A 26,447-nucleotide genomic window follows, 5' to 3' on the forward strand; every position below is an offset into this window, starting at 1 on the left:
TGTTTTATGCAATTCTTTGTAGCAATGTTCGGTGTGTTAACTAGTACTCATATTATCTTTGTTCTTAAATGCAGCGGCAGATGTACCTCCCGGGGGTCAAACGGCTGTCTAGGGTCGTCGCTGCAGCATCTACTATAAATTAACGTTAACTACAAAAAATAATTAATTGATCACTGGCAAACACTACTTAAATGTAACGAGTTCTATGAATGAACCGGATGCAATATTATCAACATTCATCCCGGGCAAAAACCTATAACCATCTACCTTTATTGTTATCTTAAATTTACCATTTGACGTGACATTAGTACGATAACGTGATGCTAGACTCTATGTGTTGATTATCCATTATAAAAAGGTAACACAGCACCGGAAAAAAAGAACATGACTACAAAACAATGAATAAAGAAAAAAAACCTCCAGATCCCTAACTAGAAAACACTATTAAAAAAAAAGAAAGAGAGAAAAATGAGAGGGAAGATGGTTACCATAACCACACCCCCCATCCATGTCCACATCCCAGCTGGCAATCGTCGTTGCTTACCGCGCTCTCCTTCCGTACGCCGTGATAGATCCAGCACAATATAAGACGCGGGTCTACACGGGACCCCCCACGGTACTCTCATCAGCCTCACCAGCGACGTGTTCTGCACTGCACACCCCCAAAGTAAACCGTTCTCACGGGGCCGAGCCAAAACCAAAACCAAAACCAGACCTGGCACAGAGAAACAGAACCCCCCCTACGATTTTTTCTCCAAGCCATACCAGGTTCCCAACCACAACACCGATGACACGTCAACAAACAGTGAAGAAAGAAACTCGTTTTCCGCGGCGAAACCAGTTCCCGCTCCAGCCCCCGTCCCGGGAAGCCACGAGCTTGCCCTATTTACTTTCCAAATTTTCTTATCATAAACATCACATCAAATATTTAGACATTTAAATAAAATGTTAAACATAGATAAAACGAAAAACTAACTATATAGTTACCTGAGAAATCGTAGAATGAATCTTTCGAGCCTAATTAGTACGTGATTAGCCATAAGTGCTACAGTAACCTACGTACGCTGATGGCGAATTAATTAGGCTTTAAAGATGCGTGTAGCGGTTTTCAGGCAAGCTGTGAACTTCGTTTTTTCATTCCTGTCCAAAGACCCCTTCCAACGTTCAGCCAAACGTCTTATATGATATCTAAAATTTTTCGTTTGCTTTAGTTTTATTAGTCTATTACCACCGTGTCAACTCAACTCCCCCCGCGCCGCGAGCTGCTTCACGGACACACCACACGCCCGCCCCCCGTCTCGCCGACTTCGCACGGCACGAGAGAGGGCTCACCCCACGCCGGCCGCTGCGCCACCCGTCGGGTCCGTCCCCGCGGCGGGGCGGGCTGGCGCCGGTGGCCCGTGGCGTGGCTGGGTGGATAACGGCGACGTCGCGTGATGATACAAGTCGATCAGAAGCCGTCCGGCCGTCCATTTGGCTGGCTGGCTGGCTGGGGCCAGCCGCCAGCCGCTGCCTTTTCCGCCCGCCCCGCGGCCGGCCTTATCATCAACTCCCCCTCCCGGCCGCGGGAGATCCAATCCAACCGCTGCGCCGTGGCTCGTGTTTGCCCACTTGCCCCCCCTCCCTCCCCTCTACGCGGCGGCGCTCTCCCGTTCGCTCTCTCGCGGCGCGGCGCAAGTATTTTTTTTGGTTAGCATACGTACTACGTAGTACTACTAATTTCGAGTGTTATTATACGTAGAAAGAGCGGCAAAAAAAGAGAAAAAAACAACAAAAAGGCGTGGCAGAGAGGGAGAGAGAGGGGGGCACGTGCGCACGAATCATGGCGGGCGATCGGACGGCGGGGGAGGGGGCGCTACCCACCGCGGAACGGAAAGCCAACGTGCCGGATTGGCACCAGGAGGACACACAGGGGAGTGACCCCCACAGTGCGGGGGTGGGGTGGGGCGGGGTGTGGCCTGGCCTCCCCTCGGCCTCATCATCCCGATGCCTCTCTGACTCCCACCGCACCTCCCCCAATAGAAAGGCAGCGAAAATTGGAGAGAGAGAGAGAGAGAGAGAGAGAAGCAAAGGGGGAAAGGAAAGAAGAGAGCGAGCGGGGGGAGAGAGAAAAAGTTTTTTTTTTCTCCCCACTTCGCCCGTCCTCCGCCCGCCGCCGCGCAGCCGGGCAGTAGCCAGTTCTCCGGGGGAGGGGGGGAGCTGCGGGGGAGGAGGAGGGGGAGGAGCTGTGGTGACGGCGGCGGATCGAGAGGAGATGCCGCCCAATCCGACGGGGACGGAGGCCGCGGAACCGCAGCCGGGGCAGGTGGTGGTGGAGCAGGCGCCGGTGAAGAAGAAGAGGAACCTCCCCGGGACGCCAGGTGAGAGAGCGGGCTTGCTTCTGGGTTTTGGTGGGGGGTCTGCTCGCCGCCGTGGTTTGGATGCTCTGACGCGCGGGGTGGGGTGTGGTTTGTTTGGGCAGATCCGGAGGCGGAGGTGATCGCGCTGTCGCCGGGGACGCTGCTGGCGACGAACCGGTTCGTGTGCGAGGTGTGCGGGAAGGGGTTCCAGCGTGACCAGAACCTGCAGCTGCACCGCCGCGGTCACAACCTGCCGTGGCGGCTGCGGCAGCGCGGCCCCGGGGCGGCGCCGCCGCGCCGCAGGGTGTACGTCTGCCCCGAGCCCAACTGCGTCCACCACGCCCCCACCCGCGCCCTCGGCGACCTCACCGGCATCAAGAAGCACTTCTGCCGCAAGCACGGCGAGAAGCGCTGGGCCTGCCAGCGCTGCGGCAAGCGCTACGCCGTCCAGGCCGACCTCAAGGCTCACTCCAAGACCTGCGGCACCCGCGAGTACCGCTGCGACTGCGGCACCCTCTTCACCAGGTAACCTTCCAGCTTCCCTTTCCCCCCCAACTCCCAATGGTCCCTTGGGGGCAGCAACAACAAAAAAAAAAATTTCGTGTTCTTGCTTTGATTCATTGGCCGGTGTGCTGGGTCGGGTTCAGGAGGGACAGCTTCGTGACGCATCGCGCCTTCTGTGGCGCCCTCGTGGAGGAGACCGGCAGGGTGCTCGCCGTGCCAGCGCCGCCGTCACCTCGCCCGCCTGAGTTGGAGGCCGAGGAGAATGCGGACAAGGATAAGGAGGAGGAAGAGAAGAAGGAGCTAGAGGAGAATGAGGATTCTCCTGTGGCTGAGGTCGATGAATCGCCGCACAGCCAGCCGGTGGTGGAGGCGCCGCAGCAGTGTGCTCCATCACCGCCGCCTCCGATACTACAGGAGCATCAGCAACCGGTGGTGGCTGTGGTACCAAATGCGGATGGTATGCTTCTTTCATGCTTTGGTTGTTTGTTTGTCATATTGCCCATAGATAGACTAGATGAGATTTATGGCAAATTGGAGCTCATTTAGTCAATCTTACTACTGTAACAAGAAAGCATACATGTGCCTTGTTTCTTTCCCAATTCGGTTGGTCATTTGATCAATTAGCTGATCAATGAGGAGTGACATGTTCTGTCTTGTTCTGGTCTATCCGTTTGCAGAGCAAGAGGTGGTTGCTGAGACAACCGTGATCGCCAAGCAAGAGGTGGAAGACGATCGAGGTGAAGACACTTGCTTTCATGAAGTGGATCGATTCAAAGACGCTGAACTGGAGGACTCAAACCTTCTGGATAACGACACTCCGATGCTGCCTTGTTTCCTTCCCTCGCCCTCAGAGGCCATTGGAACAGATGGCAGCAGCACCAGTTGCGGCACGGGAAGCAGTGTTACCAATTCTATCGCTCCAGCTACAACAACTAGCACGTTTGCTGGTCTGTTTGCATCGGTCACAACAAGCAGCACTCCCCAGAGTAGATCCCTTCGTGATCTTATCGGTGTTGATCCCACATTCCTCTGCCTTGCGATTGGTGCGCCGTCTTCTCTATTCCCTCAGACAAATGCAAGTGACCCTTGCTCCTTTGCTCCACCTCCAGCACCGCACATGTCCGCGACCGCTCTCCTGCAGAAGGCTGCTGAGGTTGGTGCTTCGCAATCAAGCTCATCTTTCTTGAAGGAGTTTGGACTTGCCCCTTCCACCTCATCGTCCCCCCCATCCAAGCTATCTCAAGGGAGGTTCACTGGCAACACCACACCATCTCAGCCGCCTCAAGGGAGGTTCATGGATAATGCACCGCCAACCAAGCTGCCACACAGAATGTTCACCGATAACAGTGTACAACAGTGGCACCATAGGAGCAATCAGCAAATGGAAATGGAGCCTGGGCCGATGCTATCTGGCGGTCTTGGCCTTGGTCTCACGTATGACAGTGGGAATTCAGTGTTGCCGGACTTGATGATGGGACCATCAACACTGTACGGTCCCAAGCCTGCTACTCTGGACTTCCTTGGGCTTGGCATTGGAGGGACCATGGGTGGCTCCACTGCCAATGGTGGCCTCCCGGCATTGATGGTTGGAGGAGAGCTGGATATGGGGTCTGCACAGGCGCCCGCTCCATGGGAGGAGGCCAAGAGAAAGACCAACGGCCACACAATCCTGTGAGGTTTTCTTTTTTGTAACCTTGGGTTTTGTGCTCTGGCTAGGAGTATCATTCTTTCAGCCCCCGTATTGGTAGAGCCCTAGAACAATGTAAGATGCAGACTTGTAAATACATCCGTGCTTTCTCTCCTGCCTTTCTGTCTAGATTATTAAAGGCTATTGTTATAGAGAAAAATCTGGTCATTGGAACTTGACCTTTGCTGGTCCTGTTCCTTTCAACTGTATGAAGGTAACATGGGCAGTAAGTAGTTGCTGTTATCTTAACTGAGAGACTTGTGGTGCGAATGCGAGATTGTTTCGGAAAAGATAAGGTGAGATTGGGACAGTGAGGTTGACATGAGCAAGATTTCTGTGCTGTTGCTATCAGCAGGGAGGGTCAATATCCTTGCCGAAAAAACTACTTTTGTGGTCTTTTACAACTACTACTACTACTACTTTTTACCCTGCGTTCTGTGATTGGATGACCATTTGTGATGTTTACCGACGAGCTCTTCACTGCCTTTTATTATTATGTTACTATGTTCTGTATTATGCTCTATACTGATCAGTCAAATGCTTTTCCACGACTGTGTATATGAGTAAGAAAATAGGCGAAGGTCAATAACCCATCTCATGCATGTTTCTGATCATGTTTACAGCCACTGGTCGGACGGCAGAGCTGGATCCTCAGTTCCTCACCCGTGACAATGACACTTGTTTTGCTAGCAGCTTAGGACAGTGTTACTGGGGTAACATCTCTAGCAGGTTTTTGGATGCTCAGACACAAGTGTTCCTGATTCCAAAGAGAAGACAGAGATCTAGTAGGAGCTAGCGCTATGTCTGGAACTAAAGATATCTACGGCTAATGACACAGATATTTTTTGGATCTAGGCACGCCTACCTCAAGAATAGAATCACATCCTAATATCCTCCATTATCCTGTCCCTTTCCTCGAATATAAACAGTACAACTACAACAAACAGGTGGAGATGACCATTGACCGGACCACTAGCATCGCAGTATGTCTTGAACAAACACATTTTGAAGTGAGGAGAAACTGGCAAAATTTCCAATTCAAACCAAGTTTTTCTTCTGTTCTGGAGGTGATTTAAACTCAAATTTTATGTGTTCCAAACAACCTATAGAGCCTTAGGAATAGGGAATTTTTCTACATTCCTACATAAATCCCCGTAGAGTTCAAAATTTCTCCTAAAATAAAACAATATCTATATTCTTACATACCCTTGGTATGCAAACTCTTACTAAATATTTTATAACTTTAATGCCCCTTACCTACATCAATATTATTTTCTTGAGGGAGTATTTTGGCCCTATGTTATTATCTTTAAATTCTCCTTGGGACGCTAGGAATTAGGTTTTGGTGGGACATCCCTCCAATCGATCAACCCAATTTGAAGATCCAACCTTAACCACTACTTCATCCCTCCAAAAAATAACTTCATTTTGTAGTGTACTCTCTATCACATATAGTCTTCATCTTTAAAACAATCAATGCACCGGAGTTTATAATGGAGATTGCAAAAGTGAGGTATAAATGCATTGAAGTTTGTTAAATAGGGAATAATTACAGTGAAGTTTGCTAAAGTGGAGATCATTCCCGCTTTTTTGTCTTCGTATCGGTACTCTCTCCATCCCAAAAAATGGATTCCTAAAATCTCAATACAAAACATTTGTAAGGAGAAGATACTAAAATACTACTTGTTCGTGCAAAAATAGTATTAGTTGGTGCATATGTAAGGTATGTTAAATAGATAAAATTTCCGGATTAGTATATCGATAGCAGGTAAAAATATAATAATTGACTTATTTTGGGCAAAGTTTAAACATTAGAAGTTGATTTATTTTGGAATATATTGAGTACTACCACAATCCCAAAATAAGATCATTTTTGTGTATTTTAACTTATCCAAAATAAGTTTATTTTTGAGTAATTATTGCATTGGAGTTCGTGAAAGTAAGGATAAATGTATTTGAAAATAGATAAAGTAGATGATAATTATATTTAGATTTGACAACGTGAAGGGTATTGTAGTCTTTTTATTTTTTATTGGTATATGTGTGATGGGTGAAAAATAAAGTTAATTTGAGACAGAGGGAGTATATGTGAGATATGAAAAAAATGAAGTCTTTTTTTGTGATAAAGGTATTAACTTTGTAAAATATATGCAAATCCTAATAAAATTATATTTTGTGAAAGTACTTTCTTTTCAAGATAGATCTTACTAATATGATTTTCATACATCCAATCTATTGAGGTCATTGTTTGGCTTCTCGAGAGAAAAACCAAAATAAAATATTTGTAAACAAAAAATAATTTATAAATAAAACTATTATACATGTACTCTTATCGACAGCAAAATAAAACACGATGAAAAAAATATTAAAATCTACTCCAAATTTAATATTAAAAAATTATATTTTGATTTATAAATACCCAGAAGTAAAAAAGAAAGGCCGTAAATTCATACAAAAGCTCATAAAGTACTCTCTCCAAACATATCCAAGACGAGATATTTCGAGCTGAATATATGTTTGTCTATCGGGCATTCTTTTGATTATTCATCATTTCCTGTAGTCTTGTCCTACAGTTGCAAACTGGTGGATAGTATACGTTGTGGCAGAGTTCGGTGTTGTATCCACTGAACATGTCAACGTTCTCTGGAAAGGAAAAAAGGAGAGAACGAACGTGTCGAGATTTTACTGGGACTGGTAGTACAGAGACCTACAGGTTTGTTTCATTGTTTGTCTGACAGGATGAACACTGTGTAATCTGTCACATGCACAACTGAAAAGTTAACATCGGCAGATTGCAGAAACTATGATTCATCACATCACTTGTCCAAAGTTTGGTGAAAGAAAAAATTCAGGGAGGAAACCCTTGCCACGTATAGCTAGCATGTGTGGAGTAAAATCGATGTATATACTCGTGTACCGTTCAAACATCACTTTACATGTTCAAGACTGTCACGTAAGAAAACAACATCAGTAGTTTTGCACAAAAGACTTATGTCATGTTATAACTTTGTATTAACAAATGCGTTGTTAAAAAGGTGATAGTCATACCAAATTAAGCTATTACATAAAATAAAACGAAGTGTCAGCTGTTGCTTTTGTCAGAGCCCTTTTCTAACGCCGCCCTCGTCTCTTCACGTCTGCTTTTGTTCATAAGCTAAAATTTAAATTTACAATCTTAAATTTAGAGTTAAGCTTATGATATTTTTTATTATAGTTTATTTTTTAAGTTGTTACTTTTATTTTGCTAAAAACATGTATGTAAAAATTTTATTCACAAATTATTTTTATTTATAAATATGTCATTTGGCTTATTCCATCAAACACCCCAAAATATTACTCCCTCTTACCGCCTTGTATATTTGTAGGGCTATCTTCGGGCCTGTTTGGGGGAGTTTTAGATTCTAAAAAGCTGCTGCTTGGGAGCCAGCTTCTGAGAATATGAAAAAGCTCCTAAACCCAGCTTCTGGATTCTTAGTTCATTTTCCAAAATCTGTAATTACCGATTCTCAGAAGCTGTGGACCGTTTAGAGCAGCTTCTAACGGAAGCAGCTTTTGAAAAAAGCTATAGCTGGGAGAAACTCCCCCAACAAGACCTTCACCACCTACTGTAAATCGTATGCTTGGAAGTTGGTTACTTGGTTGTGGGTTACATAAAAAATATGAAGCCTCTTGCCAGAGTCCAGAGGCGATACTCTGATTATACAAGAATACTATAGTACTTTGATTACGCAAGAGTACTATAGTTTTATATTAACAATGATATAATCTTCTTTGTTGGATTTTTTTTCCTTACCTATTGGCTTCGCACAAGGGTTATTCTACAAAAAACTGGTTTGCAAGGCCGGTTGATTGCAACGCGTCAGTAGTTGCACAGGGTGGTCAACGGGTTTTTTTTAATCAAGGGATATAGGTGATGGTTAATGATCATTAAGTATTTTTATAATCAATTTATGTTTTATCTTTCGTTATGTGAATGAGTCGGCTCTGTGCATCCTAGCTGTCGAGATGTTGGAAATTTCTCAAGACAATTATGATGTAATTTATTGGGTTTGCTAAAGCTTTTGTTTATCTTAAAAAATATAAAATAGAACATGTCACGAAATTAGATAACGTAATGTAAATAAACTTAAGCACGGATGGTTAGCTATTTGTACTAATCAGCTGAAATTCAAATGCGAACTGGGTGTACACGGCAATGGCCAAAAGTACTACAGTATTCTTAGTTCCTTAAAAAAATTGCTTTCTTAGTCATTATCAGCAGGCTGTATTTCTGTGGTTTGCAATTACCCCATGTCACCTTGTAGATTTGCTAAGCATCTCCAAGACTACAAACTAGTAATCTAATCATCATAGCTAGCTTGCTTCTGAAAAAGTTTCAGGCTTTATGATCTACTGCGAACAGCGGTTCTTGCTGTCAAAATCGAAGGGGACTTGATACCACGTCAACAGCGACGTAGCCATGCTGTTTCAGTATCTCGATACTAATTTTAACTAAATAAAGCTGAAAGGTATCATATTCTTATCTTAGATGTTGTGTACCCCCATGCATTATGAACTTCTTGTGCATTCAGGAACACAGGCTTGTCATAGCAAACTCGACGCAGATCCGTTCTCATTTTTATTCCCTCTGCTTCATATTATAAGACTTTCAGGTATTATCTAGATTTATTTATATGCAAATGAATCTAGACATATATACAAAGCATATACATAGATACATGGATGAATTTAAACAAAACTAAAAAGTCTTATAATCTAAAACGGAGAGCATGTAGTCTAATGATTGCAGTGAATTGAGTAGCACCCAATGTCTTGGAATCAAATCTTCATAGGAACATGAATTTTAAATTAGGTATTTGAGGGACTAAGTTCCCTACTTGGGCTAAGTTTCTAAAGTTCTCGAAATAAAAAAAAATGGCTGCATATATCCGAGTGGATATAAAGATCGGATAAAAATACACTTCTCAAAAAAACAAAAAAAAAATCTGAAATGGAGGGAGTACAGCGTTGCTGTCTTGCCGATCAGATGCCGGAGTTAATGAGGTTGACATGAACTAATATCGCCATCTTATCTAGAAATAAGTACGATGGCCCAGTATTAAAAATCCGATATAGCTGACAACACGCATGCTGGAACGTATAAACAAGCAAACCAAGAGCACATGTACTGTAGCTACATCTGAACATCTGATCGTGATTGTGTCTGAATGCCGTTCCTTCTGCATGGATGGCCATTGCTCAGCAATCCACTTCGCACATCTTATCCAGTTCGTCATCTCATCCCTTCCGCTGAGCAGTGACTGCGATTTGGTGTGGGGTTTCTGATACGCTGAGGCCTTGTTTAGTTCCAAATTTTTTTTCAAAAACATCACATTAAATTTTTAGACACCTAAATAAAACATTAAATATAGATGAACCAAAAAACTAATTATACAGTTATGGAAGAAATCTTGAGACGAATATTTTAAGCCTAATTAGTCCATGATTAGCTATAAGTGCTACAGTAACCAATATATGCTAATGACGGATTAATTAGGCTCAAAAGATTCGTCTCGCGTTTCTAGGCTAGCCGTGAAATTCGTTTTTTCATTCGTGTCCGAAAACCCCTTCCGACATCCTGTCAAACATTTGACGTGGCACTTCTCCCAAAAATTTTCTCAATCTAAACACCAGAGCCTGAATATTCAGTTCTTCACCTCGTCCTCCCGATCGCGTCACCGGCTCACTCTGAATATCCAACCTCTCTGCTTTCTTGTATTGCTTGATACTCTCCCAGGTCTTAAAAAACAAGTCGTTTTCAAATGTGTATAGTCAAATATGAGCTGATTCTAACCTAAAAGTAATTTAAAATGTATGCTTTAGGCACATAAAAAAATGAAAATGATGTACTGAAGTTTGTCATAACAAGAATTAATTTGTAATATTACATTAATGTATTAAGTTATCTTAATTTTTTAATTTATGTTAAAGAACTAGGTTTTTTTAATTTGCCATCGGTTTTTTCTAAATTGTAAGGGTACCACTCGAATGACAATTCTAATGAGATTTTTGTAATTTTCTAGTAACAGTTTTACAATAACGTTTCAAATCGTCCTGAAGTAGTAATGCATTGGCATCTTCACCTCATCACCTGGACCTTGGAGCCCACAGGCTTAAACTTCTCCCAGGAGATGGCCCATGTAGCCTGCACCTTAAAAAGAAGCAAAGCTGGCCAATGTTATTTTTGGGTTCAAAGTAGCCCAGAGCCCCAGACAATTAATTAGCTGCGACGGATTCCTTTGTCATTTTAACTACTCCCATGATTCTTTTCACGGGTTTCATCAGATTAACTAGTCCCATTAGGATTTGGAGAAAAGATTCGGTGGTTAGGGAATCAATCCCGTGGCGGCCACAGCGAGGCCCCGGATTAATCAATGTTATCCTCAGGTTTGCAGCTCGCTTATCTTAATGGTTTCTTCAGTTCTTCGTCTTTTCTATTGGTGGCCTTCTGGGGATTGATGGCCGCAAGTTTTGCATGTTGTTTGATCTTGTTTTCTCTGGGTGGTGTTTTTGGTGCCGATTCATGTGTGGTCCTGCAGTTCCTTTTTTTTTAGCATGTTCATCAAACATGTCTTGCTCCAGATCCGTCGGTGTATTGAAGTTAAAAACAGCTAGCAAGGTGCCTAATTTTTTTTTTAAAAAAAGAGAGCTATGTGCAATGATGACATAATTGATTTGGTTTGCTGGGATAATGGGGATACGATCAATTGAATTTCATCATAAAATTTATGACGTGTTTTGTCCCTATTTTCATGGGTTAAAAGTAGGCCACAGAAATCTTGAGATGATGATGAAAGGTGCAAAACATTGTTTTAACTTTAGAGGGTTCTTTTTCCTACAAAAGCACCCAGTCCTCTTGTTTAATTTATAGCAGGCAGTGCTATCATAATATTATTTGCAATATGCCATACTAAAAGCAAACAGCTTTATTCAACAAAAACATAATTAACTTTACTCCAAAGAGCTAGCTAGCCTAACACTTCAAAAGCACACACGGTCCTTTAAATTTAAACATATATCGCAAAATGTCAGCGTGCCCTCCGGCTGTGCAGACGTTAATTCGTATACATATATATACAATTTCTTGGAAAGATTCTGCAAGTACACACCTTTATTTGCTAGGTTAAATTCCAATTGGCACCAGGTATGCATGGGTCAGTGCAGCTAATTACTTTAATTAGTCGATTGATTCGCTTGCTTATCGCTGCACCATTGGTCTAGAGTCTAGACAACATCAAACATGTACGGAGAGTTAAAAAGGAAATCAATTGCTCCATCCTCCTTACGGCTCAAGCAAAAGATTAGCAAGAGGGAATGGCTGCCACGTTTCGCCGTGCCATGGGCAAGCGTACTGTCTAGTGCTATTTAGGCTGCGTTCGGATGGCACGTAGGTTAGTTACTTCCCTCGTTTTTCACGCACATATTTTTCAAACTGCTAAACGGTATATATTTTTTAAAAAAATATATGAAAGTTGTTTTAAAAAATTATATTAATTTTTTAATATTTTCTAATAATTAATAATTAATTAATTATGTACTAATAGAAACGTTTTCGATGTCATGGCATAAGTTAACTTACCGCCACACCCGGACGCGGCCTTACTCTACTACCTGCAGACTAATCACTAAATAATCACCCTTTCTTAGCGGGCATCCTATCAGGCTTAGGCATTGAAATGGTGTTATTTTAGTGGGTCATGTCACATGGTTAGTGGCGTAATTCAAGGAAAGGTTAAAGATTTTAGTTTGGATAAAGTTGGTGAGTTCTTCATAAGGGTAGTAGTTAAAGATTAAAATGTGGGTGCAAAACTATGTTCCGTACGAGTAAAGATCAAATCTTTTTTTTTTTTTGGGGGTTTGGGGGTTGTCATGGAGCTTTGACTTGCCTTGTTGTTAGTAGGTAGAAGAAGTTAATGAACTTTTTGTTACAGGCAGATTAATGTGTGTGCTACCTTTTTCTCTTTCCATGTTTCCACCAAATGCTGCATTTGCAACTGCATTACGGCAACTTCCAAGTCTTGATGAATATATAAAGCCATACTAAGATGGTCATTTGTGCTTAACAGCAATTTTTGCCATAGATTAATCTTTTGTGTAGTTTTTTTATACTACCATTTATAAGATGATCATTGCAGGTTTTGGGCAGATCCAAGGAGATTAGTTGGAGGTTGGGAAGCAGGGGCGTGGCTTGTCCGGGAGGAAGGGTTCTTCCATTTCTTTAATCAACTTTTGTAGTTAGTAAGTGTATTAACATAAAGCAAGTGGAGATCATGGAGCATGCGAGGGAATCGAGCACATGATCATCAGAATTTGGGTTTATCCTAGCCATCATGTTGATCTCTCTGACTTGGACAACTGTGTCCTTACTTAGCTTTGATCTCTAAATTAACTACTTTTCAATAGTACTACTGCTATAATTAATTGAAACCAGCCTAGATGTGTGTGTAAAGGATCATGATCATACAGCCTTAATACAGCTAGGCTCAGCTAATGAGGTCTATTAAGAACTTCTCCCTCCTTAACCCCAGAAGCTAACCATGCATGTAGATCAACCATATCCACTGACCATTGCCTTTCTTCTATAAAAACCTTTCATATGGTTGGCTAGCTTTACTATTAGCTAGAATGGCCCATGACATACATGTACACGAGTTTGTACACTGCATTGCTATGTAATTTTTAAAAGCACTTGGGATCTCAAATTCACAATTCCAGGACAGAAGTTTCTTCCAAGGACATCAACATCTAAATTTTAAAAGAACAATCTAGATTGGGTAATTAAGTTGGTGTTTTCAGCATTACCTCACATGTCTCTGAGCAAAATTCTCCCTAGCCAAGTCAAAGTTTTCTCGCTTCTCTTCACCAAATACACCCCTTCACACTGGTGAAGTGCACTGTACACGTACTACCAAAACAGTTGACAACACTGCACATGCATGGATATCGTTGGATCGATAAGTCAGTCAAGCTACGACTCTACAGTCTACAGCGTGTGTTGTGTGTTACTTGCACCCAACAACTCCGGTTTCTCTTGGACCCATAGCTGCTACAGCTAAGCTGCACATCAACAAGGCCCCTACCATTGCCAAGAACACCAATGGCGGCTAACCTCTCCGCCCGGCTCAGCTAACCTGAGCTACTAAACAGGGAGCAACTGGATAAGCCTTACTGGAAATGCACAAAGCCAAGATCAAAAATTGGATGAACAGTCTAGAGAGCCCTCCCATACGAGGTAGATGACTCATCAATGTATCAGTGCATGTAACGGCACAGCTGATAGGATCGCGTTCACGAAACCGACGGTTACTTCGCCATGATAATTGCTGTGATAGGATCCAGACTAGCATTTATGAAACCGACGGTTTCTCCATTATGATTATCGTGACACAAAATCATAAAAAACCAGAAAAAAAAACAACGACGATCATGCTCCACCGGGCCATCTCCGCGGTAAGATAAACCCTAATCTAGACTAGAAAATACTCAGTAGTCATCAGGGGAAAATGGTTTGAGTGGCATGTGCGTCCACGAGCGGATCGGCTGTCCGTCGTCCCGGCCATGAGTTGGATTCGAACAGATCAACCAAGATCCGGTCTAGTTATACTGTAACCTTTACAGTTCAGACGAGAGAATATAGCATCTGCCAAGACCGTAAATAGGCCGGCGGCGACTAGTTGCTGAGTAGATGAGCAACCGGCCGGGCTTGGTTGCGATCGAATCGGTAAGCCCTGGGAGCTTTACAAAATCTTGCTTGATCTCCTGTGCAGAGAAAAGCCTGATCAGCGATAAGCAAAATTACGCACTGCATGCCCTGAAACTTCAATAAGACAACCAGAGCGTGCAGTTATGTTCACAGGGGACAGGAGTAACTTTACACGTACAGATCGACCTTCGATCTGATCTGTCGCACAGGAAGGAATATGCCAACACCAAACAGTTAAGGATGAGTTCGAGGGTAAAGGAAAGAAAAGGATGTGTAAAATTAGCTGAGCCATTAGACATGATTAATTACTTAAGTTTTTAAAAAGTAGTTTGATATAATTTAGCAACTTTTTATGGAAATATTTTGTAAAAAGTACATCGTTTTAAAAACATACTCAAAAAATGAGAATTTTCACCAAAAAACTTTACTCATTACATATCATAATATCCCGACATAAATACGAAAGATCAAGAAATAGTTATAACTACCACCTCGTTTAAATTACTTAGGTGCATGTATGTATACATCTAATGTGGTTTGATATTTTGATGATGAAGAATTTAAAATAAATCAACTTTAGAGAAAACATGTGCAAGTTAATGTATGTGTGTATATACGCTTATATTATAGGGAAAATAGTTATATCCTATATTATGAGATGAGGTAGAGGGATTATATATGTCGAACATTGGCTCAGCAAAGTTAGTTATGTCGAACCTACGAGTCAGTCAGTGAATGATTGAATAGATAAATATACCTACTAGGGATATAGACAAATAAATTAACTATTATAAAAGTAGGTGCAACTGAAAATTTAATAAACCCCTTTAAAGTACGTCAGGTAAGTTGGGCATATCATCAAAGTTAAGCTGGATAACAGCTCGATAGATGAATGATTTATGACAATACTTTCAGATTGCAAATGAGTGAATTAATTATTGTACTATATAAAGTTAAAATGGATATGAAACACTAGTCGAACTTGACTTAGAGATTGATTTTAGATTTTCTATATTATAATTTATTTCACATTATTTGTTTTAAATCACTATAAATACATATAATATTCTACTTATACATTATTTATCTTACAAATAATAAACTGTTTAGTTAAGAAAAACACGAAACGATGGAGCCGGCCTTTAGGGTTGTTGTAACGGTGGAGCCGTGGAGGGCCGGCGGTGCGTGCGTGCGTGCGTGCCCGCGCGGCGACATCGAGCGCAGCAAGAGCGTGCTAGCAGCCGTTTTTCGGGTCCACATAGTAATTAAATATTTAAAAATTTTAATTTTATTAATTAAATTCGATCACTGTCGTTATATGCTAATCTAAAGACATGCATGTAACAAAAAAAAATTATACATGTCCTCCCTCGCTCCCCGTATATCACGTGTGTGGTTAACGGAAAAAAAAAGTCAAACGTTCAATAAACACTAAAAGCGTAGCTTTTTTCTTCGATCTCTCGCCTCGCGACCGGCCGCGCGGGCGACACGCCACAGCGCGGTGGCGCAGGCGGTCCCCGCGGGTGGGAGCCCGACGCGTGTAGCGCCCCCGGGCTGCACCCCCATGTGCCTACGCCCCTTGTCTCCCGGGCTAGCTACTCCCACTCCACTCCTCCCACCGCGACGCGCCTCTGCAGGTTGGCCTCTCTTCCTTCCTTCCTTCCTTTCCTCCTTGCTCGCCACTAGCTCCATCACGGTGTGATCTACACACATGCACGCACGCACAAGGCAGGGCAGGGCAGGGCTTATCCCCTGTTGCTTTCGTCCGGCCAGGTACGAACCTGGAAACGCTCCGACCGAACGAACCCTATCCACCGGGAGGTCCGGGACCATCTCATCTCGCTCTCTGCACGCACGCACGTACGCATGGCCGGCCGCTATCTTTACTGCAAGTGTGTGCGTACATCCTGACCAATCCAGTGCAACGATTTTTATATCTACCCTCTTCTGGTTCACGATGCATGGGATCCGACCATCGAATGACACATATGATCGACCGGATATCGGGATATATATCCCCTGGCCTTATCTGCAGTACTCACGTACGTACGTACACGTGACGGCGCTGTAACCGTACCGTATGTGCAGCAGGCCCCCTGCTGATCTATACAGTGCATGCATCCACGGCATATATATGGGCATGGGTACACGTCAGGGACAGTAGGATTTCTGCATGCGTGTGTGCATGCTCGACCTAATTAATTCTCAGATAATGGAGCACGTCTCTCTCTTGAAAAAAATTAACAGTGTGCTCAACTGCTAATTCACTATACATGGGATATATATCGATCTGCTGGAGAGATAGCAGTTTAGCTTTCTAAAATTCAAAAGAGGGTTAAACAGTTGGCTAGCAGAGGTAGCACAGTCAGCCATGGAACCATTAACATGCTACCGACTCAGGCGAGAATCTCTCCACCGTCTAGCTAGATATGAGCTCCTCGCCGATCTTTTCAAAGAAAGCGAGAGCCCTTTCCAGGGACAAGTGCCACCTTGTCGAGCCAGCCGGCTCTCCTTGTTCGATCCGCTGGGTGCTGCCCTAGAAGGTCGTGCATTCTCTCCCCCACTAATCCCAAAATTATGCACTGACACATGCATGCACTGGCACCCCGGCCGGCCCCTACTTCACCAAAGTGTGTGTGACAGTGTCAGACAGAGTGAGTATCCATTCCAAGGGGATAACAGGCTAGCTTTTTGTCGGTCGGCATGCCTACGGTAATATACCAGCAGTAGTATTAGTGCTCATGATCGGAACCAGATAACAGCATTTGCCCGGTCAGCAACACTGCCTTTGTTCAGCTCAAAACGCTCAGCAATTAACAGAAACTTTTTTTTTCTCCCTCCAGTGACCGGTAGTGATCGTGCTCGACCGATGGATATATCGATCGATGGATGGATGGATGGATCAGAATTTGATCGTGAGTTTGCTTTTCACGGTGATATGGATGAGAAAGCAAAGCGCTGGGCGGGGCAGGAGGCAGGCATGCAGCACCGGCTGCGTATGTACCTCTCCTATCTATATATATTACTCGTAGGTCTCTCCCTCGAGACACGCACCCGGCCTTACTTAAACATCAACTGGTGTCTTTGTGGTGGTGGTCCTCTTCTCCATCCGGGACAATCCAGTTCAGTTCGGTTCGGTTCGTCCTCACCCGGCCAACCACACCGTCCTCCGGCTGCCGCGCGAGAGAGCTAGCAAGTGCGAGTGGGCATGGACCGATACGGCGAGAAGCAGCAGCAGCAGCTGTTTGCCTCCTACGAGGACGCCTCCCTCCTAGTAGCAGGCAGCGGTACGTACGTGTGCGCTATTCGATCGCGCGGGTTGCTACTTGCTAGCTCGCTCTCTGCATCTTCTTGACATGTGTACTGATCGTGCATGCTGGCTGGCTGGCTCGATGTTTGTGCGTGTGTGTAGGTGGGGCGCAGGAGGAGAGGCCGAGAGCGCGGAAGAGGCGGCGGCGTGCGGCGAGGTGCGGCGGCGGGGGAGGGGGCGGTGGTGAGGTGGATGGAGGAGGTGACCCGAAGAAGCGGCGGCTGAGCGACGACCAGGTGGAGATGCTGGAGCTTAGCTTCCGGGAGGAGCGGAAGCTGGAGACCGGGCGGAAGGTGCACCTCGCCGCCGAGCTCGGGCTCGACCCCAAGCAGGTGGCCGTCTGGTTCCAGAACCGCCGCGCCCGCCACAAGAGCAAGCTGCTCGAGGAGGAGTTCACCAAGCTCAAGCAGGCCCACGACTCCGCCATCCTCCACAAATGCCACCTCGAGAACGAGGTAATTAAACACATCGATCGATCCTTGCATGTAGTACTCGCACGCATACAAAAGCCACATGATGCATATATGTTGTCCTCCTCGCTCCATCTACTTCTTGCTGCATGCCCCGGTTCCTCTGATGCAATCCATGGCTGCATGGCGTGCGTGCAGGTGCTGAGGCTGAAGGAGCGGCTGGTGGTCGCCGAGGAGGAAGTGCGGCGGCTCAGATCAGCGGGGACGACGAGCCACACGGCTTCCGCAGAAGGCGGAGACCTCGTCGGCCGTGGCGTCGTCTGCGCCGGGAGCCCGAGCTCGTCGTTCTCGACGGGTACCTGCCAGCCTCCCGGCGTCGGCGGCGGAGATCACCTCGGAGACGATGACCTGATGTATGTGCCGGAGTACGGCTACGCTGATAACAGTGTGGTTGAGTGGTTCAGCCTGTATGGATTGATCTGAAAAGAGGTTGGATCGGTGATGGCATGGCATGTGCGAATTTTTAGTTAGTCATAGTGTTAATTAAGCTGTGGTGAACTGATGGTCATCTCTAAGTGTGTGTTTAATTATGTACATAGATTAAGTGATTAATGGCAAAACTAGCCATCTAGCTAGCATGTATTACTATTGGTTATCTCCAAAAATCAGATGTGTGTGTTTATATCATTTCATATCCTGCGATGCTTCAGAATTTTAGTATTAGTATGTACTTCCTGATGGGAACTTTTTACTGTGTATGTACTAGTTGGAGATCATCTTTAGTTAGATGGGGGAGGCACATGCATTTCAACTTTCGAGATGAAGTTCCACATAGTTAATTTACCTTTCTCTGATAAAAGAATATCAATGAACCACAATCAACACAATAATCTCATGCATGTTACTTAAAAGAACATACTATTAGCTTCAGAAACTCCACATGCGCCACAATCAGTCCTGATATAAACCAACCTTTGGGCATGCTTGTTTGATTTTTTTAAAGATTAATTAACCAGGTCTGTTCCCCAATTTTGTCATTCGGCTTAATGACTGTTCAGTGCTTTCTCTATTTCAAAAAAAAAGATATTTTAAAATGATACTGACAGCTTTTATGTCGTGAAAATGTTAGTGCTGTCAATTACAAGGAAAAATGATGGAGGACGTGTTAACATTTCAAACACAAAGTTTGAACACGCAAGATTGAATTTACAAATTCAAATACATATTAAACTCAAATTTGAACAGACATGCATGCCAATGAGACGAGTCACTGGTTCATCAGGGTGGTCTGCTATAACGTGGGTTCTATATAGTTGCCACCGCATTAATTTTATCAGTTTGATCCGTCGAAAGTTTTACTAATAGAACTATTTAAATTATGATTATGTGTTTTAACATTCTATTAAAAGTACAAACGTTACGCCCTTGAAACTATTTACCACAATATAAGGCTATGCAATTCACTTGATCACTTAATGCTGACAATATAGTTATATAACTTGGGTAAATATTTTAATAGTTAGGATGGGAAATGGATGGCTTGAGGAAGCTCATAAGAAAGAGCCAAGGTAGAGTTTTTAAGCGAGTTGTATGTGCTAAAAATCCATCACCGTAGATTGTGACATATATGTAGACACTGAGGAAGTGATAGTAGTCAATGGTGAACCACCTCCCGGGCTTTTGGGGGAGGGCAGGGCGGCTCCGCCACTAATAGTAGTGTAGGCGTGGGATGATGACTCGGATGTCGACAACAAGATACTCTCTCCGTTGACAAACATAAAGTGTATTAGAGCAGGTACGATGACGATCATTAGCCGACTCTCTTCATCAACATATGAGTAAATGATGACAATAAGTGAGAAATTAGAAAAATGATTGTTATGCATTGTTATGTATGGCAACGGTTTAGAATCGACTCTTAGTATAAGAAGATCAATTAAAACTATTTTGTTGTATTAATGAAAAAACATATTCAACTCTACTTTTGTACGTATGCTTGTAAAATAAGTTAGTATTACTGGTGTGGATGAGAGAAGAGGCAAACAATAGACTCTTGCTTTGAACATGCCCTTTGACATATTATATAATGTTGAGGTTTAATTATTAGTATCTCTAATAATATATCATCATAAAATACTCCCTCCATTTTATAATGTAAGATGTTTGACTTTTTTATTTACAATGTTTGACTGTTTGTCTTATTTAAAATATTATGGAAATACCATTTATTTTGCTTGTGACTTACTTTATTATCAAAATAATTTTAAACACGACTTGTCATTTTTTATATTTATACTAACTTTTTGAATAAGACGGATGGTTAAACGTTACAACTAAAAAAGTCAAACATATTACATTATGAAACAGAGGTAGTACATGATTTCATTTATGAATTCATCGGGAGTACTTGTTAGCTTCATTATTTAACAAAAAAAATACAAACAAAAATACTTTTTCAAATAATGCACACCATATATTTTCCCAATGAAGAGAGTAGATCTAACATGCATCTCATCTCGTGTAATGAGTAACAAGTTCAAATAAGCTTGGCACTCTAGCTGGTACATACTCCCTCCATTCTATAAATTATAATACAAGGGTTCATGTCTCTTTTTGGTAAAAATTAAGTATTAAAAGGGCAATCACATTATAAATTAAAGTTGATAGATGTGAAGAATAAAGTTGTATAAAAGTTAATAGATAGAGAATAAACTTGTATAAAAGTTGATAGGTGTATAGAAATAATAATTTTCTCGGGACTCAGCATCACAAAATCCATTATATTAGCAAATAACGAACTCCATTATACTTAATTTGCTTGTACACTATGTATCGCTATATATAGAGCTACACATGGATATGTCCTAGCGTGATAGCACAATATATATGTTTTTGCCGTGCACCTATATACACAATTCAACATAATTTGCGTGCACCCGGTTACGTCGCACGACTGATAGATAGCTGGGCCTGTTCGGTTGAACTATCAGCTAAGCTGAATATGGCACGTGAAATGAGGTTGACAATTAACACATCATTAACTAAGTATTATCTATTATTTTTTTTTGAAAATTTCTATTTTTTTTCTTTCACGGAACACATCGTTTAGCACTTAAGAAAAAATAGTCCATCCTATAAGCTGATGAGAAATTCAGAAGTCTACAGTTTGTACCATAATGTCAATAGATTAAAGAGCAACTTTACGGTTCTTAAAAAGGTATCAACAGATACCACTTTTTCCTATATAAATTTTACACTAAAATTTTGACACATCGTGGTACCTTCTCAAGGACCGTAAAATTACTCTAGATTAAATCGTTGCATCTTATCGATCGATCACATTGAGCGTGCATCACCAAGTACTCTCTCTGTTATAGATCGATAATATATTTTTCATGCGTCCAAATTTATTTGCATGGTGTAAATTCAGTTAGGGTTAAAATATCTTATAATGTAAACATAAATAATGATGATGATGATAATAATAATAATAATAAAGAACAAAAAATGCTAAAAATACACGGCATGACTTAATCTCAACAAGGCATGAAAGAACGTTTGCGCGTGAAAGCCATGACTTGCCCAAAAAATATTGAAGATATATATTGTTTATCTTATTTTACACGTATATATATAGGCTTGGCTCTAATTTATAAAAATATACATGTGTCATTGGATGGGAACATAGTATCATGTGGCGCCGCTTTCCCAACACATGGCACCCCATGGTGCAAACGCACCATTGCGCGCTCCTGTGTTCCCTTCCGTGCCATGGTATCACCGATCACCCTTTTTGGTCCACGCTAGTGCTATGGAGTGGCTGGGTGATATCGAATATAGTGACTTCTTTTCTATTACTTTATACATGATCTTTTATGTCTCGTGTAATTATATACTCTTCAAACCAACAATATAAAATTATAATACTACCTTCATCCTTAAATATTTGACGTCATTGACTTTTTTATACACGTTTGACCATTCGTTTTATTCAAAAAATTTATCAAATATGTAAAGCTATATATATGCATAAAAATATATTTAACAATACCCGAAATAATATAAAAATAATTAATAATTAAGTAAAATTTTTAAATAAAACGAACGGTCAAACATGTATAAAAAAGTCAACAGCGTCAAACATTTAAGAATGGATAGAGTATATTTTTTAAAAAATATTGAATACGATCCGACCGCCGTCAGCCAGAGGCCGATCTCGATTCGACGGTTTGGACAGGAGGACCCGGCGCCAAGGAGAAAACAACCGCGGGCGTGGCGGCCACGACGGCCCACGGCTACGAGATTTACGAGGTAAATCGGCCGATCGATCGACAAAACCACCGGCACGTACGTGCGCACCCGGTGCGCGGCGGGCTATCCTAAAGCACCTACCCCGTGTGCTCCGATCCGATCCAACGAAAGCGCAAGCATCGACCAAAACCATCATCATGAGCGCCGCTGATCGATCGCTCGCTAGGCCGCGCGGCCCATTCCTGCAAAGACGGAGCTGGGGATAAGGCGATACGGCCGCGAAGGGACACAAAGCAGCCAGCTCGGGCGCTCTTGTAAAGCCTTCGCCTTCGCCTTCGCCCGCGACTGCAGTGCCGTGACGTCGTACTACGTGATCGTGGTCGTCGTCGTCGTCCTGCGTCCTACCAAGCAAGCCTCCTCGCCGTAGGGGGGGCCAAGGTGTCGATCCATCCGTGTCGAGACCACAGGAATCGTGGACGACACCAACCGTCTCGGGGGGGCCCTCCGGCCCCTGCCTGCGCTGCGCCAGCCAGCTGGGGGCGCGCCGCGTGGAACGGCCGTCCACGTACGGCTTACCACTCTCTCCGACCTCCTGCTGCTGGTGGCTGTGTGCTGTGCTCAGCGACGTGACGCCATCAGGTTGCATCCATCAGGTGGTGGGCTGATGAGCCTTTCGTCCGGCACCTTATCCAAGCAGTGGGTGGCGGTGCTGTCGGCCGGCCGCACGGGAAGCCCCACCCCACCCCACCACACACACACAATTGTGGAGACGCTTTCGCCCTCACGGCCTCACCTGCCTGCCGATCGATCGATTTACAGAGGAGCTATGCTAGCTTCTTCCTGCCTTGCCTGCTTTAGCCCCATCACAGGGCTTTCACGCTCGTCTTTTTGCTTTTTGTCTACCTGTGTAAGCTAAAATTTTAATTTTTAAGTATTGATTTTTGAGATTTTCTATCATAGTTTATTTGTTAGTTTGGACCTTTAGATTACTGAGAATATATATAATTTTTCGTTTGTACATAAGGTCAGTCTCAGTGGGAGTTTCATGGACAATAAATATGGTGTCATGTAAAAATTTTTGATGATGTGACAACGTGTTAATAAAGAGATGAAATAAGTTTCATAGAGATGAAACTATGTATGCACAGTTACCTAGACAGCTTGTGTCTTGTATATAATCTAAGAAACAACAACAGATAAAACTATACATTGAGAGAGGTGTTTTATCTTAGTTTTAGATAATCGTGTTCATAAAATCTACTTTAGGACACCGCCTTCGCTTTTTGCTGGTGACGCTCGCGCGCGGGAGTGACACAGGAATGAATGATCAAGCCGGTTTTCTTGGTCTCTGAGCCTCCATCCGATCGGGAGAGATGCACGGCCAGAAACCGCCGCAGGTCAAGAACACATTTGCGAGCGTACGCTGGAAATCCACAGGTCTGGGTGGTAATGCTCCATCTGCAATGACCGACACGTACGGCATCGATAGACGAAGGAGCGCTGCGTGCCCAGGGTACACGCACATGGATCGCGCAGCTGCTGACGGTAAGTTAGTTCAGGTCCGTGCGGGCAGCGAACCTAGACTCTCTATCGCAAACAGGGTTAGATCGGACTGCCATTTTGCCAGGGAATGCATGGGCTTTGCCTACTATACGCTATATCGAACCCGTACTACTACACATATATAGGAGTAGGACTGCAAGGCGGCGCCACGATACACCAATAATAGTTTCACAGCCTGTCGATATGTGATACTAGTAGCCTGGTGGATGGTAGCGCAACCATAGTGCAATGCATGCATGCTAACCCGGTGAGTCTAGGAAGTATTCCCTCTGTTACAAAATATAAAGTGTATTTGTGTAGCTATTTTTTTTCTCTATTTCGTAACGTAACCTAAGAGGTGCATGCAAGTTTACATTAACTATAATATATCTCTACATTAAATCTGGTTATTTTAAATTCTTTAATATTAAAATGTCCAACATATTACATACATGCATCAAAATCATGAAAACAAATATGTGGCTATATCTATATATATTGGTATTTCAATTAGCGATAGTTGTGTCTTATGTCGTTGCAATGGAGAGAGTAAACTTGATTCGTATGACTAATAGGATACCATTTGTCGGTCTTACTGATGACACAAGTTAACTGACGGGCGCATGCTTCTCTTTCGGGTGCATGAAGGTAGGGATTTAATGATAATAGCCCAAATATTCTTCCTTCTGTTTAGAAGGATTTGCATTGGCATAATGCAATGACAACTTGACAAAGGAGGGATGATACGCGTGATTTTCTTTTGTTCTTTTACCCGTGTAAGCAATGGAATCGTCTTGGTTACTTATGGACCACCCGCTTCGGACAGCATATGCTTCTGGATCTCGATCCACTGTGCTAACAGCGATTGATATGCATGAAGAGAGAAGATTTGGGATTTGATTGATCGATCAGACATCATTCCAAAGTAATAAATGGTCTTGACCGATGACCAAGCTAGGGGAGAAACCCTAGCTCCGACCACCACCATTCTTTTGCAAAGGGAGATTGGGTTATGTTTTGTCCACTGTTGTGAGAGCTCGAAGCTGACAAAGCATGATATGGAACTTTTGTCAACTAGAAGGTGCATATCTTTTCCTGGTCTCAATAAACAGTTACTGCTGAAGAGTGACATTTTGATATGCTGGTTATTTTGTGAAGCTCTGCAGTCTGAACATGATACAATGGACGGCTTAAACGAGTTGAACGTACAGAAAATGTTCAGAAAGTTATACGGGCCAAACCGCTTAAGCGTGTTTGACCAATTGAGATGACACCGAAGCTAAGAGGCTGCTAGCACAGTGGATTCTGGCCCAACTAGCTATGGATTAGCTCATTATTATGGGCTACCAAATCCATGGACTGGATATACTAAAGGCCCACTTTCTATTCTTTTGTCCAACATCTTATGGGCTTGCTTTGTGTCTTGGTTATCCTAGAAATTTTTTTTGAATTTTTTATTTTATTTATTAAATAATTTACAAATTTAAATTTGCATTTCAAAAAATCACAAAACTAACCTCCCACCGCCCTCTATGCGGGCAGAAAGATGAAGTGGCAAACGACCACGAGGGACGGCCGCTCGGGCCTTTTTGCATTTAGCCTGCAAGGGCGGCAAGGGGGTAAATGAAAAAGCGCAGCCCGGCCAAGAGGTGAGGGAGGCAGGGTGGTAATTTTGCAAGCTAAACTCCAAATTGCCGAGCCACCGTCATCACCCGTTCCTGTCATCCGTCCCGTCATTCCGCCCTCCTAGAAGGTGGTAGGAGGTTAGATCTGTGTTTTTTTAAATACAAAATTAATTTGGTAAATTATTTAATAAATAAATTGAAAAACTCAAAAAAAATCAGTTACCCTATAGCCACATGTTGGCCCATAAAAAAGATCGGTTCCGAAATGCATGTGCTCCAGTGGGGCGGCTGAGGCTCAAGCCCTCACTATCTCCACCCCGATAAAATTCATGCTAAAGATTAACAGAAAAGAGAGCTAGCTCTATTTAATTTGTTCAGAAATCATAATATCATTTGCTATATTTTTCAATAAATAAGAAATTGATAAGGGTGAGAGTATATGCGGGGATAAAATGAGAATAATTTTTAGTGGAAAGTAATCAGTGTGATAAATATTGCTATAAATAGTATCTAAAATACTTACATTAAGTACAAGATTTAAATTTTAGAAAGGATTATATTTTCAAATGGAGGGATTACTGAAATTTGCATCCGGGATATGAAACGTGTTTTTATTCAAAAAATAAGACCTCGTACTAAATGTTGGCTCTAGACGATTTGATAAACACTGTAGATCAGTAGCTGCTTTATATGTGTATATATATTTTAGACCTTATATGGGCTCGCAAATACGGAGCCTGGGGTCTGGGGATTCTAAGGGGCCGCTTTTAGCAGCCCTTTTCAAATTTCCGAGCTCGTTCTGCCATGGGCCTCCTTGCTGGCCTCTCCTTCTCATAGCCACAAACTGGCCAAGAATTAAAAGATTTGGTCCGGACTGCATGGGCACAAATCAAATTCCTCTTTTCAATTTTGTTGTAAAAAAAACTCAGTATATGTTTTACTTAAGATGAATTGTTTACTTTGAAGACTTTCTGTTGGAAAAAAGCAACATCACATTTGTTCTTTGTTCACATGATTATTGTTTAACAGATTCTTTG

General features: G+C 42.8%; 2 protein-coding genes across 2 annotated transcripts; both read left to right on the forward strand.

Annotated features, from left to right (window-relative positions):
- Positions 1 to 1,990: 1,990 nt before the first annotated feature.
- Positions 1,991 to 4,645, forward strand: LOC102708731 (zinc finger protein ENHYDROUS-like). The gene is made up of 4 exons (XM_040526418.1): positions 1,991 to 2,360; positions 2,462 to 2,864; positions 2,987 to 3,300; positions 3,521 to 4,645. The coding sequence occupies exons 1-4, from the start codon at positions 2,255 to 2,257 to the stop codon at positions 4,516 to 4,518; spliced, it is 1,821 nt and encodes a 606-aa protein (XP_040382352.1). The 5' UTR covers positions 1,991 to 2,254; the 3' UTR covers positions 4,519 to 4,645.
- Positions 4,646 to 17,341: 12,696 nt separating this feature from the next.
- On the forward strand, positions 17,342 to 18,669 carry LOC102716887 (homeobox-leucine zipper protein HOX14). The gene is made up of 3 exons (XM_006657824.2): positions 17,342 to 17,559; positions 17,685 to 18,037; positions 18,191 to 18,669. Exons 1-3 carry the CDS (start codon positions 17,481 to 17,483, stop codon positions 18,473 to 18,475), a joined length of 717 nt encoding a protein of 238 aa, XP_006657887.1. The 5' UTR covers positions 17,342 to 17,480; the 3' UTR covers positions 18,476 to 18,669.
- Positions 18,670 to 26,447: the final 7,778 nt, after the last annotated feature.

Source organism: Oryza brachyantha, chromosome 7, assembly GCF_000231095.2.
Source record: "Oryza brachyantha chromosome 7, ObraRS2, whole genome shotgun sequence".
Classification (NCBI taxonomy): domain Eukaryota; kingdom Viridiplantae; phylum Streptophyta; class Magnoliopsida; order Poales; family Poaceae; genus Oryza; species Oryza brachyantha.